Source organism: Halichoerus grypus, chromosome 1, assembly GCF_964656455.1.
Source record: "Halichoerus grypus chromosome 1, mHalGry1.hap1.1, whole genome shotgun sequence".
Taxonomy (NCBI): Eukaryota; Metazoa; Chordata; class Mammalia; order Carnivora; family Phocidae; genus Halichoerus; species Halichoerus grypus.
In genome coordinates, this window is record NC_135712.1 from 127,869,494 (window position 1) to 127,885,411 (window position 15,918).

Genomic DNA, 15,918 nt, shown 5'->3' on the forward strand with positions numbered 1-15,918 from the left:
TTGAATATACCAAAAAATTGGAATGCAGTCTAGAATAAATGAAAATCCAAATGTTCACAGAAACTTAGTTTCCAGTTAGAAAACAAACATTTTGAGAATAATAAGTATCTAGTTCTCATAAGATAATTTTCTACTAACCATGTACTATTCTCCAGAAAGCACATCTGAAAAATCAAGCCACCAGTGCCAGCTAGAATACAAAATAATTTCCACATTAAATAAAAAAGATGCTATTTCTACAGCAATGTAATGAGTAAAAAGTAAAACAGATGTCCCGTCTAGCAGATCCTGAGAATTACATGTAGTCATAATCCTCTAAACTCATTATGTTTAACAGGAAAGACAGAGAACAGCTAAGCTTTCTCCATTTTAACTACTCCTGTTGGTTAGCCCATTTCTTAACTGTCCAGAAAAACACCTGACTACTCTACATAAGCACCAGGACAGCAAGTCAGATTTAAAAACCCATTCCCAAACTAGCAGGAAAACAAAGAGCAAAAGAGAGACCACACAAGCAGAGGATGCACAGTTAGGGAAGGGGCTGTGAACAAGCAGAGTAAATCACAGAAATGGTGGTAACCATGGTATCTACTTGATGCAGCTTCATAAGCAAGTATCTACAGAAAAGTGTTTATTTAACACACTTCCAGAAATAAATCCCCAATCCAGACTTGTCTTGGGTCCTAAGCTGACAGATTAATCTTTATAGACAAAAAAAAAAAAGTTTTGAATAAGTAGGAGAAAGGAAGACAAAATCTCCCCACAGAAACTTTAGCGAAGAAAACATTTCAGTTCCTACACATCCACTGATTAAAATACTGAAACTGTAAAATAATACTGAAACTGAAGTAAGTGATCATCTTACTGCCAAGACACACGTCTTTAAGCTTTCAGATGGAATGTTTTCAACCTTGGATAATCAACATTTTTAGGATAAAATATTTCCCTAAAATTTTTTTGACACAACACTTCTTTAAGACAACAAATCAGATTGGGACACCTGGGTGGCTCAGTCCTTAAGCATCTGCCTTCGGCTCAGGTCATGATCCCAGGGTCCTGGGATCGAGTCCCGCATCAGGCTCCCTGCTCAGTGAGGAGCCTGCTTCTCCCTTTCCCCACTCCCCCTGCTTCTGTTCCCTCTCTCCCTGTGTCTCTCTGTCAAATAAACAAATAAAATCTTAAAAAAAAAATGAGATTGATCAAAGAAGAATAACCTTAAGTTTCTATTATTCTAAGACAATAATAGAGACCTGTATGCTGTCATTACAGAGGTCTGTGTACATAAAAAAATCTTTACACTACTCCAAAAAATAGTAAATAGCTGTGGGAAAAAAAGTACTCCCTCAGTGTAACTGAGTTCTGGAACAATCAAATACATACATGTTTTCTAATCTCATCTATTTAAAAGGCATTCCTGAATGTTTAAGTACTTTAAAGCAAGAAGTGGAAGTATTTTTCTACTTTTAATGAGAAGATATTAGTAGCCAAAATTTCTGAGGAAACTGGAGACAGATTACCTTTCATACAAAACAAAATCTTGAAATTATTTAAAGCATATTTTTACGTAATTAAGAAATGCAAAACCTTAAAGAAAATATTGGAAATTTCATAAAAGTTGTACACGTTTTAGAGCCACTGAATGTCCTTATTTCAAACCTATAAAACAAAGTAGGACGGGAAAGATTTAACTGAACCATCCCTAAATTAAAGACTGGAGAAACCCTGCAAAAATACTTGACACTTAAAAACAATGAGAACTAAACCAGTGTGACATGCTTATTTTATCTTGTGAGATCTTAAAGCAAAATTAAGAAGGATCAAATATATTTACATTACCTACAGTGACAATGAGATTAATAAAATCTTTTATTTTTAAGATTCCTGTACCTCAATTTCTTCACATATAAAATAGGGATAATAGTGCCAAAGTTGTGTGAAGATTACATCCATTAATAAAGCACTTGACCCACTAGTAATAAGGGCTGAAATAGCTATTTTTCTCCAAAAAGTATTTAATATTCACATGTATATTCACCAGTACAGTTAGTTCAATACAGAACTAAATACCAATCAAAGTGAGTAAAGTTAGATTTGCAATAATTTTTTATTAAAATGTACTTTTTGGGGGGCGCCTGGGCAGCTCAGTCAGTTAAACGTCTGCCTTCGGCTCGGGTCATGATCCCGGGGTTCTGGGATGGAGCCCCGCATCGGGCTCTCTGCTCGGCGGGAGGCCTGCTTCTCCCTCTCCCACTCCCCCTGCTTGTGTTTCTTTCTGTCAAATAAATAAATAAAATCTTTTTAAAAAATAAATAAATAAAATGTACTTTTTGAGGCAGCTGGGTGGCTCAGTCGGTTAAGCAGCTGCCTCCAGCTTGGGTCATGATCCCAGGGTCCTGAGGTCCAGCCCCAAGTTGGGCTCCCTGCTCAGTGGGGAGTCTGTTTCTTCCTCTGCCTCTCCTCCCCCTACCACCCCCGCTTGTGCTCTTTATCTCTCTCTCAAATAAATAATTTTAAAAATTAAAATTAAGGGCGCCTGGGTGGCTCAGTTGGTTGAGCGACTGCCTTCGGCTCAGGTCATGATCCTGGAGTCCCTGGATCGAGTCCCACATCGGGCTCCCTGCTCGGCAGGGAGTCTGCTTCTCCCTCTGACCCTCCCCCCTCTCATGTGCTGTCTCTCTCATTCTCTCTCTCTCAAATAAATAAATAAAATCTTAAAAAAAAAAAAAAATTAAAATTAAAATAAAAAAATAAAACGTACTTTTCTATCGATACAGTGGAAATTGCCATCCGAAGTACCCAATACATAGTACAAGAGCCTTTCTTTTAAAATCTTTTTAAAGGAATCTTTTGGTAGTCGTTACAGAAGACAGGGTCTGGGGCGCCTGGGTGGCTCAGCTGCTTAAGCATTTGCCTTCGGCTCAGGTCATGGTCTCAGGGTCTGGGGATCGAGCCCCACATCAGGCTCTGCTTCTCCCTCTCCCTCTGCTGCTCCCCCTGCTTGTGCTCTCTCCCATGCTCTCTCTCGCAAATAAATAAAATCTTAAAAAAGGGAGAGAGAGAGGGTCTATGTTGGAATACACTCTCCATAAAATCCTTCATGAGCATTCCATGGGCCCAAAAGAGCTGAAAATCTCAACAGAAGAAAGTAAGACTATTTTGCTTAATAATGGGCAAGACACTGAAGGGATGATGATAACTCTCTAAATATATGAAAAGCTGCCATGTGAAAGAGGGAAACACCAAAACCAAAGGGTGAGTTTCTAGCCAACCAACTTCTGGAGTTAGAATGAAGAGCACTAGATGTGTTCTGGCAAAGGCTAGACAGCCATATGATGAGGACGGATTTCACTGAAAGGATTGCTATTAATAGGGGGAGGCTACAAAGGCAGCAATCTCAACTAGATTTATGCCTACTAGATTCTATTTCAACCTAAAATTATGGAAATTATTGAATTTTAATCCTGTTTTCTTTTTAAGCAAATGTTATCTTTAGTAGTTCAAATCGATCATTACTTCTATGGCGTATAAGAGTAATTTGTTCACTCATTTACTCTTTCAACAAACACTGTTATTTATTGAGAATCTGACTCTGTGGTAGGCCCTTAGTATTAACAATGAGCAAAAACAGCTTGAAGGGGAGGAGGGAAGAGGAAGGGGACAAATGTTATCAAAGACAGCACTAATGGAAAACTGAAAATGATCACTACAATGAAGAAGTCCATGGGCATGAGAGCTTACACAGAGACTGCAATCCGGACAGGGAAATTTTCATGAGAAGTGATGCTTACAGAATTGAAAGCTGCCTAAGGGAAGGGATGGAAGAAGTGAGGGAACTGAGTGTACAAAGTTCCCAGGAAAGGGGGGTGCATGGCAAAATGAAGTACTAAAAGAAAGCCAGCATTTATTCACTTACTCATTCCATCTTTAGACACATAATCAATGTTTATTATGTGCCAGGCACTGTTGTTGGCACTGACCAAAAGGTAAGAAGACTAGCCTCATGAAGCTATATACCAATAAGAAACAAAAGACTATAAATAATATACTATATAATGCTCCAGAAAACAATTTAAAAAGGAAGGATAAGTAGGGGAGGAATTGCTTCAACTTATATTGGGGGGGGGCAGGGAGGACCTCTCCAGTAAGGTGGCATTTGGGCACGGATACCTGAAAAAAAGCAAAGGAACTAGCCATTAGATCTCTAGGTAGATATGTCCAGGCGGTAGGCAGGTATGTGTACATACAGGAGAGGTCCAGGTTAGAGATACAAGTGTGGGTAGCCATGAACATATAAATGGTATTAAAACTGAGAATAAACCATACCAGCACAGAAGAAAGGGAAGAGATCTATGGGCTGACCATAGGGCCTTCTCCCAACATAGCAATCAGAGATGAGCAGTAACCAAGAGAAGAGACCAAGAAGAAGCAACCAGTGAGGTAAAAAGAGCACCAAAAGAGAAGTCAAGTGAAATAAGTATTTCAAAGAGGGTGTAAATGGCTAGGTCAAATGTTAGCGAAACATTAAGATGAGGACTGAGAACTGACCACTGACCTTGGCAACATAGAGATAAAGAGAGCAGTTTCAATGGAGTGGTGGTGAACAAAAATCAGACAGGAGTGGTTTCAGAGAAAACAGCAGGAGACAAGGTGGAGACAGCACATATAGATAATCCTTTCCAGTTCTGCTGTGAAAAGGAGCAGAGAAATGGATTTTAGCCAGAATGGAGTGTAGGTTTCAAGAGCTGGGTTTTTTTTTTTTTTCCCCAATAAAAGAAATAACAGCATGTTTATATGCTGATCAGAATGATCTGACAGAGGAAAAACCAGTAATTCAGAAGAGAGATGGGACAACTGATAAAGTGATGTTCCTGACTAAATGAGAGGGGATGGAATCTGACATATTTGTAGACAGTTCATCCACAGTTACAGATGGGAAGGCAGAGTAACATGAGAAGGAGGCAGGCATGTTGGTAGCTGTGGTAGAAAAAAACATATGGAAATATTCTTCTGAGAATTATCTAGATTGAAAAAATCAGGAGGACATATAAAGAAAAAAAAGGCTAAAGAAGTAGGTGAGGATCCTACAGGGCCCTATGGGTCAATTATGGAATTTCTGTCTTAATCCTAAGGGCAAATGGAAGGCCTTGCACTGTGGTCTTAAAAGTAAATAAATAAAAGGCACAAGTTGGAAAATGAAAAAAAAAAAAAAAACAGAATAAGAGTGGTGAAAACACACCAGTTTGGACACTATTACATACGTCTAAACAAGAGATAAAATGTAGCTTGGACAAGGGTGGTGGGGTGTAGGAACAGAAGCACCTCTAGGTAAAAATAACAGTACAGGATAATGAACTAGACACATATATCAAAGAATTACACTAGATTTCTAGCTTGTCTTACATGCTAAATACTAATGCTATTCACCATGGTAAAGAATATTGGAATATTCTTTTTAACAAATGGTGCTGTGACAACTACATATCCATACAAAAAAAGGATAAAGCTGGATCCTTCCCTCACACCATATACACGGATTAACTCAAAATGGATCAAAGACCTAAATGTAAGAGCTTAAACTACTAAACTCTTAGAAGACAACTTGGGCTTAAATCTTGACCATGGTTTCCTAACATGGCACCAAAAGTACAAAAAACAAAAAAAGACTGAATATCATCAAAATTAAAAACTTTTGTGATGCAAAGGACACCATCAAGAAAGTGAAAAAGGGGGGCGCCTGGGTGGCTCAGTTGGTTAAGTGACTGCCTTCAGCTCAGGTCATGATCCCAGGGTCCTTCTATCGAGCCCTGCATTGGGCTCCCTGCTTGGCGGGAAGCCTGCTTCTCCTTCTCCCACTCCCCCTGCTTATGTTCCCTCTCTCACTGTCTCTCTCTCTGTCAAATAAATAAATACAATCTTTAAAAAAAAAAGTGAAAAAGACAACCCACAGAATGAGAAAATATTTGCAAGTCATTTATCTGATAAAGGGCCTGTACCTACCATATATAAGCTCTCAAAATTGGGGCGCCTGGGTGGCTCAGTCGTTAAGCGTCTGCCTTCGGCTCAGGTCATGATCCCAGGGTCCTGGGATCGGGCCCCGCATCGGGCTCCCTGCTCAGCAGGAAGCCTGCTTCTCCCTCTCCCACTCCCCCTGCTTATGTTCCCTCTCTCTCTGTCAAATAAATAAAATCTTTAAAAAAAAAAAAAAAGCTCTCAAAATTCAATAATAAAAAAACATAATCCAATTTTAAAATGAGTAAAAGATCTGTATATTTCTACAAAGATATAAAAATGACCAATAAGCATATGAGAAGATCTTCCATCATTAGTCATAAGTAAAATTCACATCAAAACCACTATGAGATAGCACTTCACATCCACTAGGATGACTATGGTAAAAAAGACAGTAACAAGTGTTGGAGAGCATACAGAGAAACTGGAACCTTCATATATTGCTGGCAGAGCTGTTAAAAGGTGCAGCTGCTATGGAAAAGTTTGGCAGCTATTATATGTATATATATATATTTATTATTATGCTATTATACAAACGTCATCTTCTCTGGCTGAATGAGGAGAGTGTTTTCAGCTTGAAACGATTTCTGAGTGATTTAATAATGCTTTCATTTTGAGAATAAGGTACAGGCAAATCACATAAATTTAGTTGAAGGTAAATCATCTTAAGAGGCAATGTATGTCCTTCATGTGTTACTACAAATGTTTATTGTCTATGGTCCCAGGTTCCAAATACTAAGTATTATTTGCTTATCTCCTACCTCATGCTAAAAATATACTGGGCTAAACTATATCTTAATCTCTGCATAGCTGCTTTACATTTGCTTCAAATAATGGCATTTATTAGATCTACACCTTGGATTATTTAACTCATGAAACCAATAAGCATTTACTAAATACACCACACAGACAACCACAGTCCATAGTCTATACCTTGCAGAGATGAGTAATTCAGTTGGAGAGCCATGTCATACCAGAAATTACACATACAAGAGTTGCCATACAGCAATCAAATCATGACAATGCAAGTAAGTCTGAAAATTCAGGAGGGGAAGACTGTTACAGCCCTCAGAATTCTAGGGAAATTGACCTGAAGTAAGCCATTAAAAATGGATAGCAGGGAATAGCTAACACCTGCCAAGGAAGCATTTTAAACAAGAGATAAACACTGGTAAAAGCCAGAGCAATAGAAATCTAATCTGTATGTGACTAGGCTGATTCGGCTAGAATGAAGTAAGTGTTTTTACTATGCACTTCTACTTCCATTAAATGACCCAGACCTACCCAGACATTAAGACAAACTACAGAGTTTTTAATTGGATGTATTTAAAAACTGCAGAAACTTTTACATCTTTAGGACATATCAAATAATTCAGTTAAGTATAGATCCTATATGCATCAGGCCCCATCACAGACCTACTGAACCCAACTCTGTGTTTTAACAAGATAAGCAGGTGATTCACTCATATTCTGAGTCTAAGCACTGTTATACATCAGTTCTCAATTCTAATACAAATTAGAATTATATGGGGATTGCTATGGATCGAATTGCCCCCACCAAATACATATGTTGAAGCCCTAACCCCCAGTTTAACAGTATTGAGATATGAGGCCTCTGTGAGGTAATTAGGTCATGAGGGTACAGCCCTCATGATGGTATTAGTGCCCTTATAAGAGACACCAGAGAGCATGTGTGTGTGTCTCCTCTCCCTCTCCCCATCCCTCCTCCCCAGCCTCTAGAACTGTGAGAAATTAATGTGTTATCTAAGACTCCCAGTCTATATTTTGTTATAGTAGCCAGAGCAGACTAACACAGGTTTTTTTTTTCCATTTTATTATTTTTTAAAGATTTTATTTATTCACTTGAGACACAGAGATACATATATATAGAGAAAGAGAGCATGAGCAGGGAGAGAGGCTGAGGGAGAGGGAGAAGCAGGCCCCCCACCGAGCCAAGAGCCCGATGTGGGGCTTAATCCCAGGACCCTCGGACCCATGACCCGAGTTGAAGGCAGACGCGCAACCATCTGAGCCACCCAGGCGCCCCTTTTTTTTCATTTTAATCCAAATGTCCAGGCACCATCCTTAAGAAGTGTGGATCATTAGGTCTGGGATGGAGCTAAAACATCAAAACTTTTTTTTTTTTTTGAGAGAGCGAGCGAGCGAGTGCAAACTGAGGGACAGAGGCAGAGGGAGAATCTTAATCAGGCTCCATGCTCAGTGCAGGGCCCAACACGGGGCTCGATCTCATGACCCTGAAATCATGACCTGAGCCAAAATCAAGAGTTGAACACTTAAAACTGACTGAGCCACCCAGGTGCCCCCAAAACATTTATTTTTAAAAGCTTCCCAGGGTGGGTCTAATGCACAAAGTTGATCATCACTGGCCTAGAGGATGAGGTTGAAAGGCATGACTGGATTAAACTCAAACATTAGACTGTTTTACTTTTAAAAGGTAAGTATCTTCTAAAATGAGTCACCACCATGGGTTTATAAACTGTCCCTGGAAAAAGAACAAAAAAATTCTGTCACTGAGAATTCAGCACATGGACAGAAATCTGATTTGAAAAAGCAAGTCAGCAACGGTAGCTCAAATCACCCAACAGAAGTCAAGCCACAGGGTAAAACAGAAAATATTTCATCCCTACAAAGTTCAGGAGTACTAAACAAGGGCTATTAAAAGTTTTCAGGTCAATTCTTGACAATAAAAGTTTTCTAAGTTTCACTTGCAAGTAAACAGAAAGACACCTAACACTCGAGAAAATTAAGTGTGCTCAGTATTAAACTTGAAAGAACCAGGCACCTCTCCACAGTTGTTTAATAGCTATAGCATTGGAAAGCAGGGTTATCTGGGAACTCTAAGGGTCAAACTATACAATGCCATTGTATAAATGTGAAAAAGGCATAACCAGGCTGAAGAAAACAACAGTGACACAGCAGTTCCAACAAGACAATACTAATGACAGCAGTTCCAATTCAGGAACGGTAGGTTCACAGTGATTTATAGAAATCAAGCAGGCCTGCTCAATTTAAGAAGCAGTTCCTTGTTGATTAAAGCCAAAAGTAAACTGCACTAAATAATCCCACCTAGATGTGGTTGTAATTACTGACACAGAGAAGCTTACACACATAAAACACACTCCAAGTAAAAGGTAGAATTTGCACTTCTGGCATCTATCTGCAAACCATTATTTGTAGAAATGACACTATCATTAGAAGAAGTACTGAATTTTCAAAAGGTGACCAAATGACTCCAAGTTTCTTTAATTGATCTGCTGGTTGAGAACAAGGCAGCCAGTATTTTTCTGGAACACTGTGTAAGTCCACTTAGGTCCACACTGTAACATGCTCAGCTGGATGGAATAATAGTGCAGCAGGCATCAAACCAAACACCCCTTCAGAGCTGGAAAAACAGGAAAGGTTCTAGACCCCACTCCAACTTCAAACACAACAGCCTTTCTTTTATGTGTTATATGTTTTGGCTTCAGCAAAAAAGAAGCTAGTATTTAAACAAAGAGCTTTACAGCTTTAGAAGGGGGAAGGGGAGGGGCGCCTGGGTGGCTCAGTAGGTTAAACAGCTGCCTTCGGCTCAGGTCATGATCTCAGGGTCCTGGGACTGAATCCTGCATCGGGCTCCCTGCTCAGCAGGGAATCTGCCTCTCCCTCTCCCCCTCGCCCCTGCTCATGGGCTCTCTCGAGCTCTCTCTCTCAAATAAATAAAATCTTAAAAAAAAAAAAAAAGGATAAAAAAGGTGTGGTATATATACAAAAAGGAATATTAACCATAAAAAAGAATGACATTTCTCCATTTGCAACAACATGGATGGGCCTAAAGGGTATAAGGGTAAGTGAAGTAAGTCAGATAGAGAAAGATAAATACCATATGATTTCACTCATATATGGAATTTAAGAAACAAAATGAACAAACAAAAATAGAGATAAGTAAAAAAACAAAAACCCAAAACGTAACAACAAAAAAAACAGACTCTTAAATACAGATAACAAACTGGTGGTTGCCAGAGGGGGAGATGGGAGGAGGCGGGACAGGACACATGATTGGGTGAAATAGATAAAGAAGATTAAGGGTATACTACCCTAATGAGCACTGAGTAATGTATAGAACTGCTGGATTATATTACACGCCTGAAACTCATATAAGGCTGTATGTTAATTATACTTCAATAAAGAAAAAAAAGAAAGAATACCGGTACTATGTGGATCCCAGCAAAAAAGTTAAAGCTGAATATGACCAGTGGTAACTAGGTCTAGAGCCATGGTTCTCAACCCAGAGGGCACATTAATGTGCACTGCTCATTAAAATCACCTGGGGAGCTTGCAAAAATTCCTACAGCTGGAACTCCAGACCGATTAAATCGGAGTCCACAGAAATGGTCGGTCCAAAAGATGTGGAGATCCCAGGAACAGGTCTTTTTTTTTAAATCTCCTGAAGTGATAATGTACAGGTAGTGCTCTTAACCTACCCATAAATTAAACAGGAAATACCGGAGATAGAGGAGCATATTAAATTACTTCAAAGGAATGTACTCAGCAAATTCTAGCCTGTGGGAAATTCTACAGGACAAACAACCTGATTTTGTCAATAAGCTACAAGGGAAAGAGGGGACATTTTTAGACTAAGGGATATTTAAGAGATATGTTAACCAATTACAGTGTTTGGGCCTTCTTTCAATCCTGATTCGATTAAATAAACTTTTTTTTTAATCAATCCAGACTCACAGTTGCTTTTAACTATTGTCTCTCTTTAGTATCCTTAAATCTGGAACAGTTCTTAGTCTTTTTGTCTTTCATTGCCTTGACACTTTGCAAGAGTAGAAGCAGGTTATTTTGTAGCATCCCTATCCTAAAAATTACAATTTGAGATTGTCTGATATTTCTAATTAGATTCAGGCAACACATTTTGGGGAGAGGGGAAACACCACAAAACATTGTATCTTTCTCAAAACATCTTATCAAGAGGCATATGATATTTGCTACAGACATCATATGTTGAAGCCATAACCCCCACAATGTGAGTGTATTTGGAGGCAGGGCCTTTAGGACGGTAATTAAGGTTAAATAAGAACATAAGGGTGGAGCCCTAATCCAATAGGACTAATGTCCCTATAAGAGGTAGATAGAAACACCCGTAGTAAAGCACACACAAAGGCCATGAGGAAACAGCAAGAGGGCAGCCATCTGCAGGCTGAGAGAGGCCTCACCAGAAACCAATCCTGCAAGCACCTGATATTAGACTTCAACCCTCTAGAATTGTGAGAAAGTCAATTTTGAGACTAGTAAAATAACCTGTACCTTACACTCTTGCTTACTAGGTAACTCTTGCCTGAAACAGTTATTACTGTGATGGTTACTAAATGGTGATTTTTGTAATTCCATCATTGTCTACATTTATTAAATGGAATCCTACTGTAATAAAGAACTTTCCCTTCTTCCCAGTTGTATATATACTCTCACTTTTTATATCATGGATTCCTACCTTATTTTATAAGGTATAAAATCCATTATTATTCATTTTGTTGCTCAAACTGTCCCAGTTTTGGCCAGTGGGGAGCCTTCAACAGGCTGCCTCCTATGTCCTTGTGACAAGTTCTCACCAATTTTCAGCACTTCCTTACTTTCTGGCACCACAAGATGTTCCAAGCATTATCTTTGCATTTTCCCTGCCCTAGCATAGAATTAGCCATTTCTCCGCAGAGCCTTGGTTCCCTTATTGACAAAAAATATTCAGAAGTGTCATGGCTTCAAGGCCTTCACAACAGACTGAATTAAGGAATGTATACACATACACACAAACATATCTATTTTCTTACCTGTATATATGTTAAAAACATTTAATCCATACTGAAGCTACCAATTCTAATCTAACTCCACAGAGGTTCATTTCACCCTTTTCCCTTATTTCTAATTCTTTAACAATGGAAAAACCTGACTCTCATTATCACCATCATATATACTTATTTGCTCTAATCTAGAATACATAGAATAGTTCTAACCATACTATAAGCAAATATTTACTAGAGTACAATATTTGTGTACAATACTCTGTCTCTAGTCTTAAGTTGGTTTATAGTTCTTTTTATCAATAGCCTTATAGTCAAAATCCTGTACTCCAAAATTACTTGTTAGTTCTTCTCATTACACCCTTCAGTACGGTTGTTATTCAACTGAAATAGCTAGGTTCATTATTTATTTGTATTATTCCATTTGGGATTTTTTCCCCCATCATCTCCCCTGTCTTTGTTAATTTTGAGTATATGAAACATGAACTTAGTTCTAATACTCAAAACTATTCAAAATAGGGAAAATCAGATTAGTGTCAAACCCTATCCCTTCCATTTCTTCAATCTCTACCTCACCCTATGTTACCAGTCTCATTAGTTTCTAGTTTTCCCTATGTTTGGCAAACATCTTTCCTGTTTCCTTTTGCACAAATGATCAGCTCTGTGGTATATTTCCTCCTCTTCTCTTTAGAGTAACAATCTATAGATAATCTTTTTCTCTTAACAATATATCCTGGAGATCAATCCATCAGTTCAGAGATCAGCTCAGAGAGCTTACTTTTTTCCTTTCAGAGCTGCATAGTACTGTTTTATGGATATAACATATTTTATTCAACCACTCTCCTATGTATGAAATTGCAAACAATGGTCCATGACATATGGATGTTCATACTGTTGGAGTTGTACCTTCAGGGAAAATTCCTAGAATTGAAACTGATAGGCCAAAAAGCAAATGCATACACAGGATTTTGTTGGATACTGCCAAATCTCAGGAGGGGCTGTGCCTTCTCATCAGGAATGTATGTGTCTGTTTCCTCATACCCTTGCCAACAGGAGGGATCATTATACTTTAAATTTTGTCAATCTGAAAACTAAAAAATGATGTCTCGGTGTATTTAAATTTGCATTTTTCTAATTATAAGTTTGAAATCATTTCATGTTTAGGGGTCATTTTATGTTTTTGGGGGGAATTACCCCTTTATGTATTTTGATCATTTTTTTCTATCAGGTTATTATACTTTATTCTTTTTTTTTTTTAAGATTTTATTTATTTATTTGACAGAGAGAGCGACAGCAGGAACACAAGCAGGGGGAGTGGGAGAGGGAGAAGCAGGCCTCCCGCCGAGCAGGGAGCCTGATGTGGGACTCGATTCCAGGACCCTGGGATCATGACCTGAGCTGAAGGCAGACACTTGACGACTGAGCCACCAAGGCGCCTTTGATAATGTCTTTTGATGCATAAAATTTTTTAAGTTTGATGAAGTCCAGTTTATTTTTTCTCTGTGTTTGGTGTCATATTTAGGAATCCAAGGTCATGAAGATTTCTTCCTGAGGGTTTTTAAGATTTATTTGAGAGAGAGGGCGTAGACACACACAAGCAGGGGGAGGGGGAGAAGGGGAGAGAGAGAGAGAATCCCAAGCAGATTCCCTGCTGAGCACAGAGCCTGACACAGGGCTCGATCTCATGACCCTGAGATCATGACCCGAGCCGAAATCAAGAGTCGGACATTTAACCAAATGAGCCACCCCAGCGCCCCAACTCCTGAGGGTTTTTCTGGTTTTTTGTTTTTTTTTTAAGAATTTTATGGTTTTTAGCTCTTATAGTTAGGTGGCTGGTGCATTTTGAGTTAATATTAGTATATACTGTGAATTTGGGGCACACCATTGAATTTTATAGTTACAGCTAGGACATACTGCTTCTCTCCTTAAAGATTCTATAAAGTCTGGCAGTTAATTTTTGAAGTTTACCTTCTGTAATATTTAGTCAGTCCATCCTAAATTACTGAGTACCAGACAATTCATGGAACTGGGCATTATGGCTCTTAGAACATGTTAATAGGGAGTCTTCAAGAATAACTCAAAATACAGGGGCCCTGGGTGTCTCAGTCGTTAAGTGTCTGCCTTCAGCTCAGGTCATGATCCCAGAGTCCTGGGATGGAGCCCCGCATCGGGCTCCCTGCTCAGCAGGAAGCCTGCTTCTCCCTCTCCCACTCCCACTCCCCTGCTTGTGTTCCCTCTCTGTCTCTCTCTGTCAAATAAATAAATAAAATCTTAAAAAAAGAAAAGAATAACTCAAAATACAAGGACAATAAGAGAAATAACTGATACATTTTATTACCTAAAAATGAAATTTTCAAAAAACATAGTTAAGACAGCTAACAGATTAGGAGAAAATATCTGCAACATACCACAGTTATTTCTATGCTGACGTTCATTGCACTATTATTTATTCACAAGAGCCAGAAGGTGGAAAGCCAAGTGTCTACCCACAGATAAATGAATTAAAAAAATGTATACAATAGATTATTATTCAGCCATAAAAAGAAATGCAGTTCTAATACATATAGAATATGCGTAAATCTTGAAAACATTATGCTAAGTGAAATAAGCCAGAAACAAAAGGACAAATACTGTATGATTCCACTTAAATATTTAGAAAAGGAAAATTCATCAGAGGCAGGAAGTAGATTAGTCGTACCCAGAGGCTAGGAATAAGGGAGAAATGGGAAGGTATTGCTCAATGAGTACAGAGTTTCTGTTTGGAGTAATGAAAACGTTTTGGAAATAGTGGTGACAGCTGCAAAACACTGTGAATGTAATTAATGCCACTGAACTGTAACACTTAAAAAACCTTGCATTTTGGTGCCACCCCTTCCAATTTAAAGAACTGGGTTGTAACATTTAAAAATTAACCAACTCAATCTAGTTTATTACTCTAGTACACATTATTAACAAATATTTTAAAATCAGGGTCACCACTATGCATGCCACAGAGACTGCTGGTAGGGCTCATTATGACTCCCTGTAGATGAAACTTGTAATGCAGAATTCATATACTATGGTTACTCTTACATCCTCAAATATCTAAAAACCAAAAGATGTAGGTTCGTTCTTCACGTTCCTAGATCCGAGCAGAAATGCAAAGGTAAAGGTTGTTCTCCAAAATGAAAATCTGATACAGTGGTTTCTATCAAAGTCCCAGTATTTCCTCCTCTAGCTCTATTCCTTTCAATTTAGTATTTTAAATCTATCCTCTCAATCTCAGCTTTTTTTGCCCTATGTATTGTAACTTTCTCCCTTTCCCAAAGTAGACATTTTCATTTCCCATGCTTATCTGCTAATTCATGCTTATCAGAATGCTAATGACTTTCTTAAAAGTAAAAATAATACAAACATGACAGCTACAATACCAACAACCTTCTTTTCTACGTATCTAGTTCATCATACATTCAATAATGTTTACATGGGGGCAAATGAACTTTTTCCTGAGCCATTCAGTCAATGTTTAACTCTGGCATCAATGTTGGCAGCCCTCTGCCACCCTTTCAGCAAGTCCTCCACCCTACTGGACAGAATTCTTAGTTCTTTCCCCACTTTCTTTGGCAAATATAGTTCATTTCTTAGCCCATTATGACAACACAGGGGTAAAGAATGGGATCACTGACCCTTTCCAAGTTAATCTCTATTTGCCACATTACCTCCAACTTGAAAAAAATTTCAATCATGTATACATGCTTCTTCATGAGTAAAGTCCTTGAGGTGCCTTAAAATGTTTGTACTTTTTTCTCCAACAATGCAATAAAAAAAAAAAAATCAATCCTACACATTCTCTTGTTAAATTTCATCCATCTGATCCAAAGTTTTAGATTTTTTTTTTTTTAAAGATTTTATTTATTTGACAGAGAGAGAGATAGTGAGAGCAGGAACACAAGCAGGGGGAGTGGGAGAGAGAGAAGCAGGCTTCCAGCCCAGCAGGGAGCCTGATGTGGGGCTCGATCCCAGGACCCTGGGATCATGACCTGAGCCGAAGGCAGACGCTTAACAACTGAGCCACCCAGGCGCCCCCAAAGTTTTAGATTTTTAAAAAATGTTCAAGTAAAATAAAAGCCAA

At 38.5% G+C, this 15,918-nt stretch overlaps 1 protein-coding gene across 10 annotated transcripts in view; it reads right to left on the bottom strand.

Moving 5' to 3' along the window:
- ATP2C1 (ATPase secretory pathway Ca2+ transporting 1) overlaps positions 1-15,918 on the bottom strand; it is a 161,057-nt gene that overhangs the window by 86,199 nt on the left and 58,940 nt on the right. Inside the window, exon 3 of one of the 10 annotated variants that reach the window (XM_078071786.1) lies at positions 139-190. The exons of the other annotated variants lie outside the window; for them this stretch is intronic. Coding sequence (XP_077927912.1) covers positions 139-141 — 3 coding nt within the window. The 5' untranslated portion in view covers positions 142-190. The remainder of the gene's footprint in view (positions 1-138; positions 191-15,918) is intronic. 10 annotated transcript variants of the gene reach the window in all.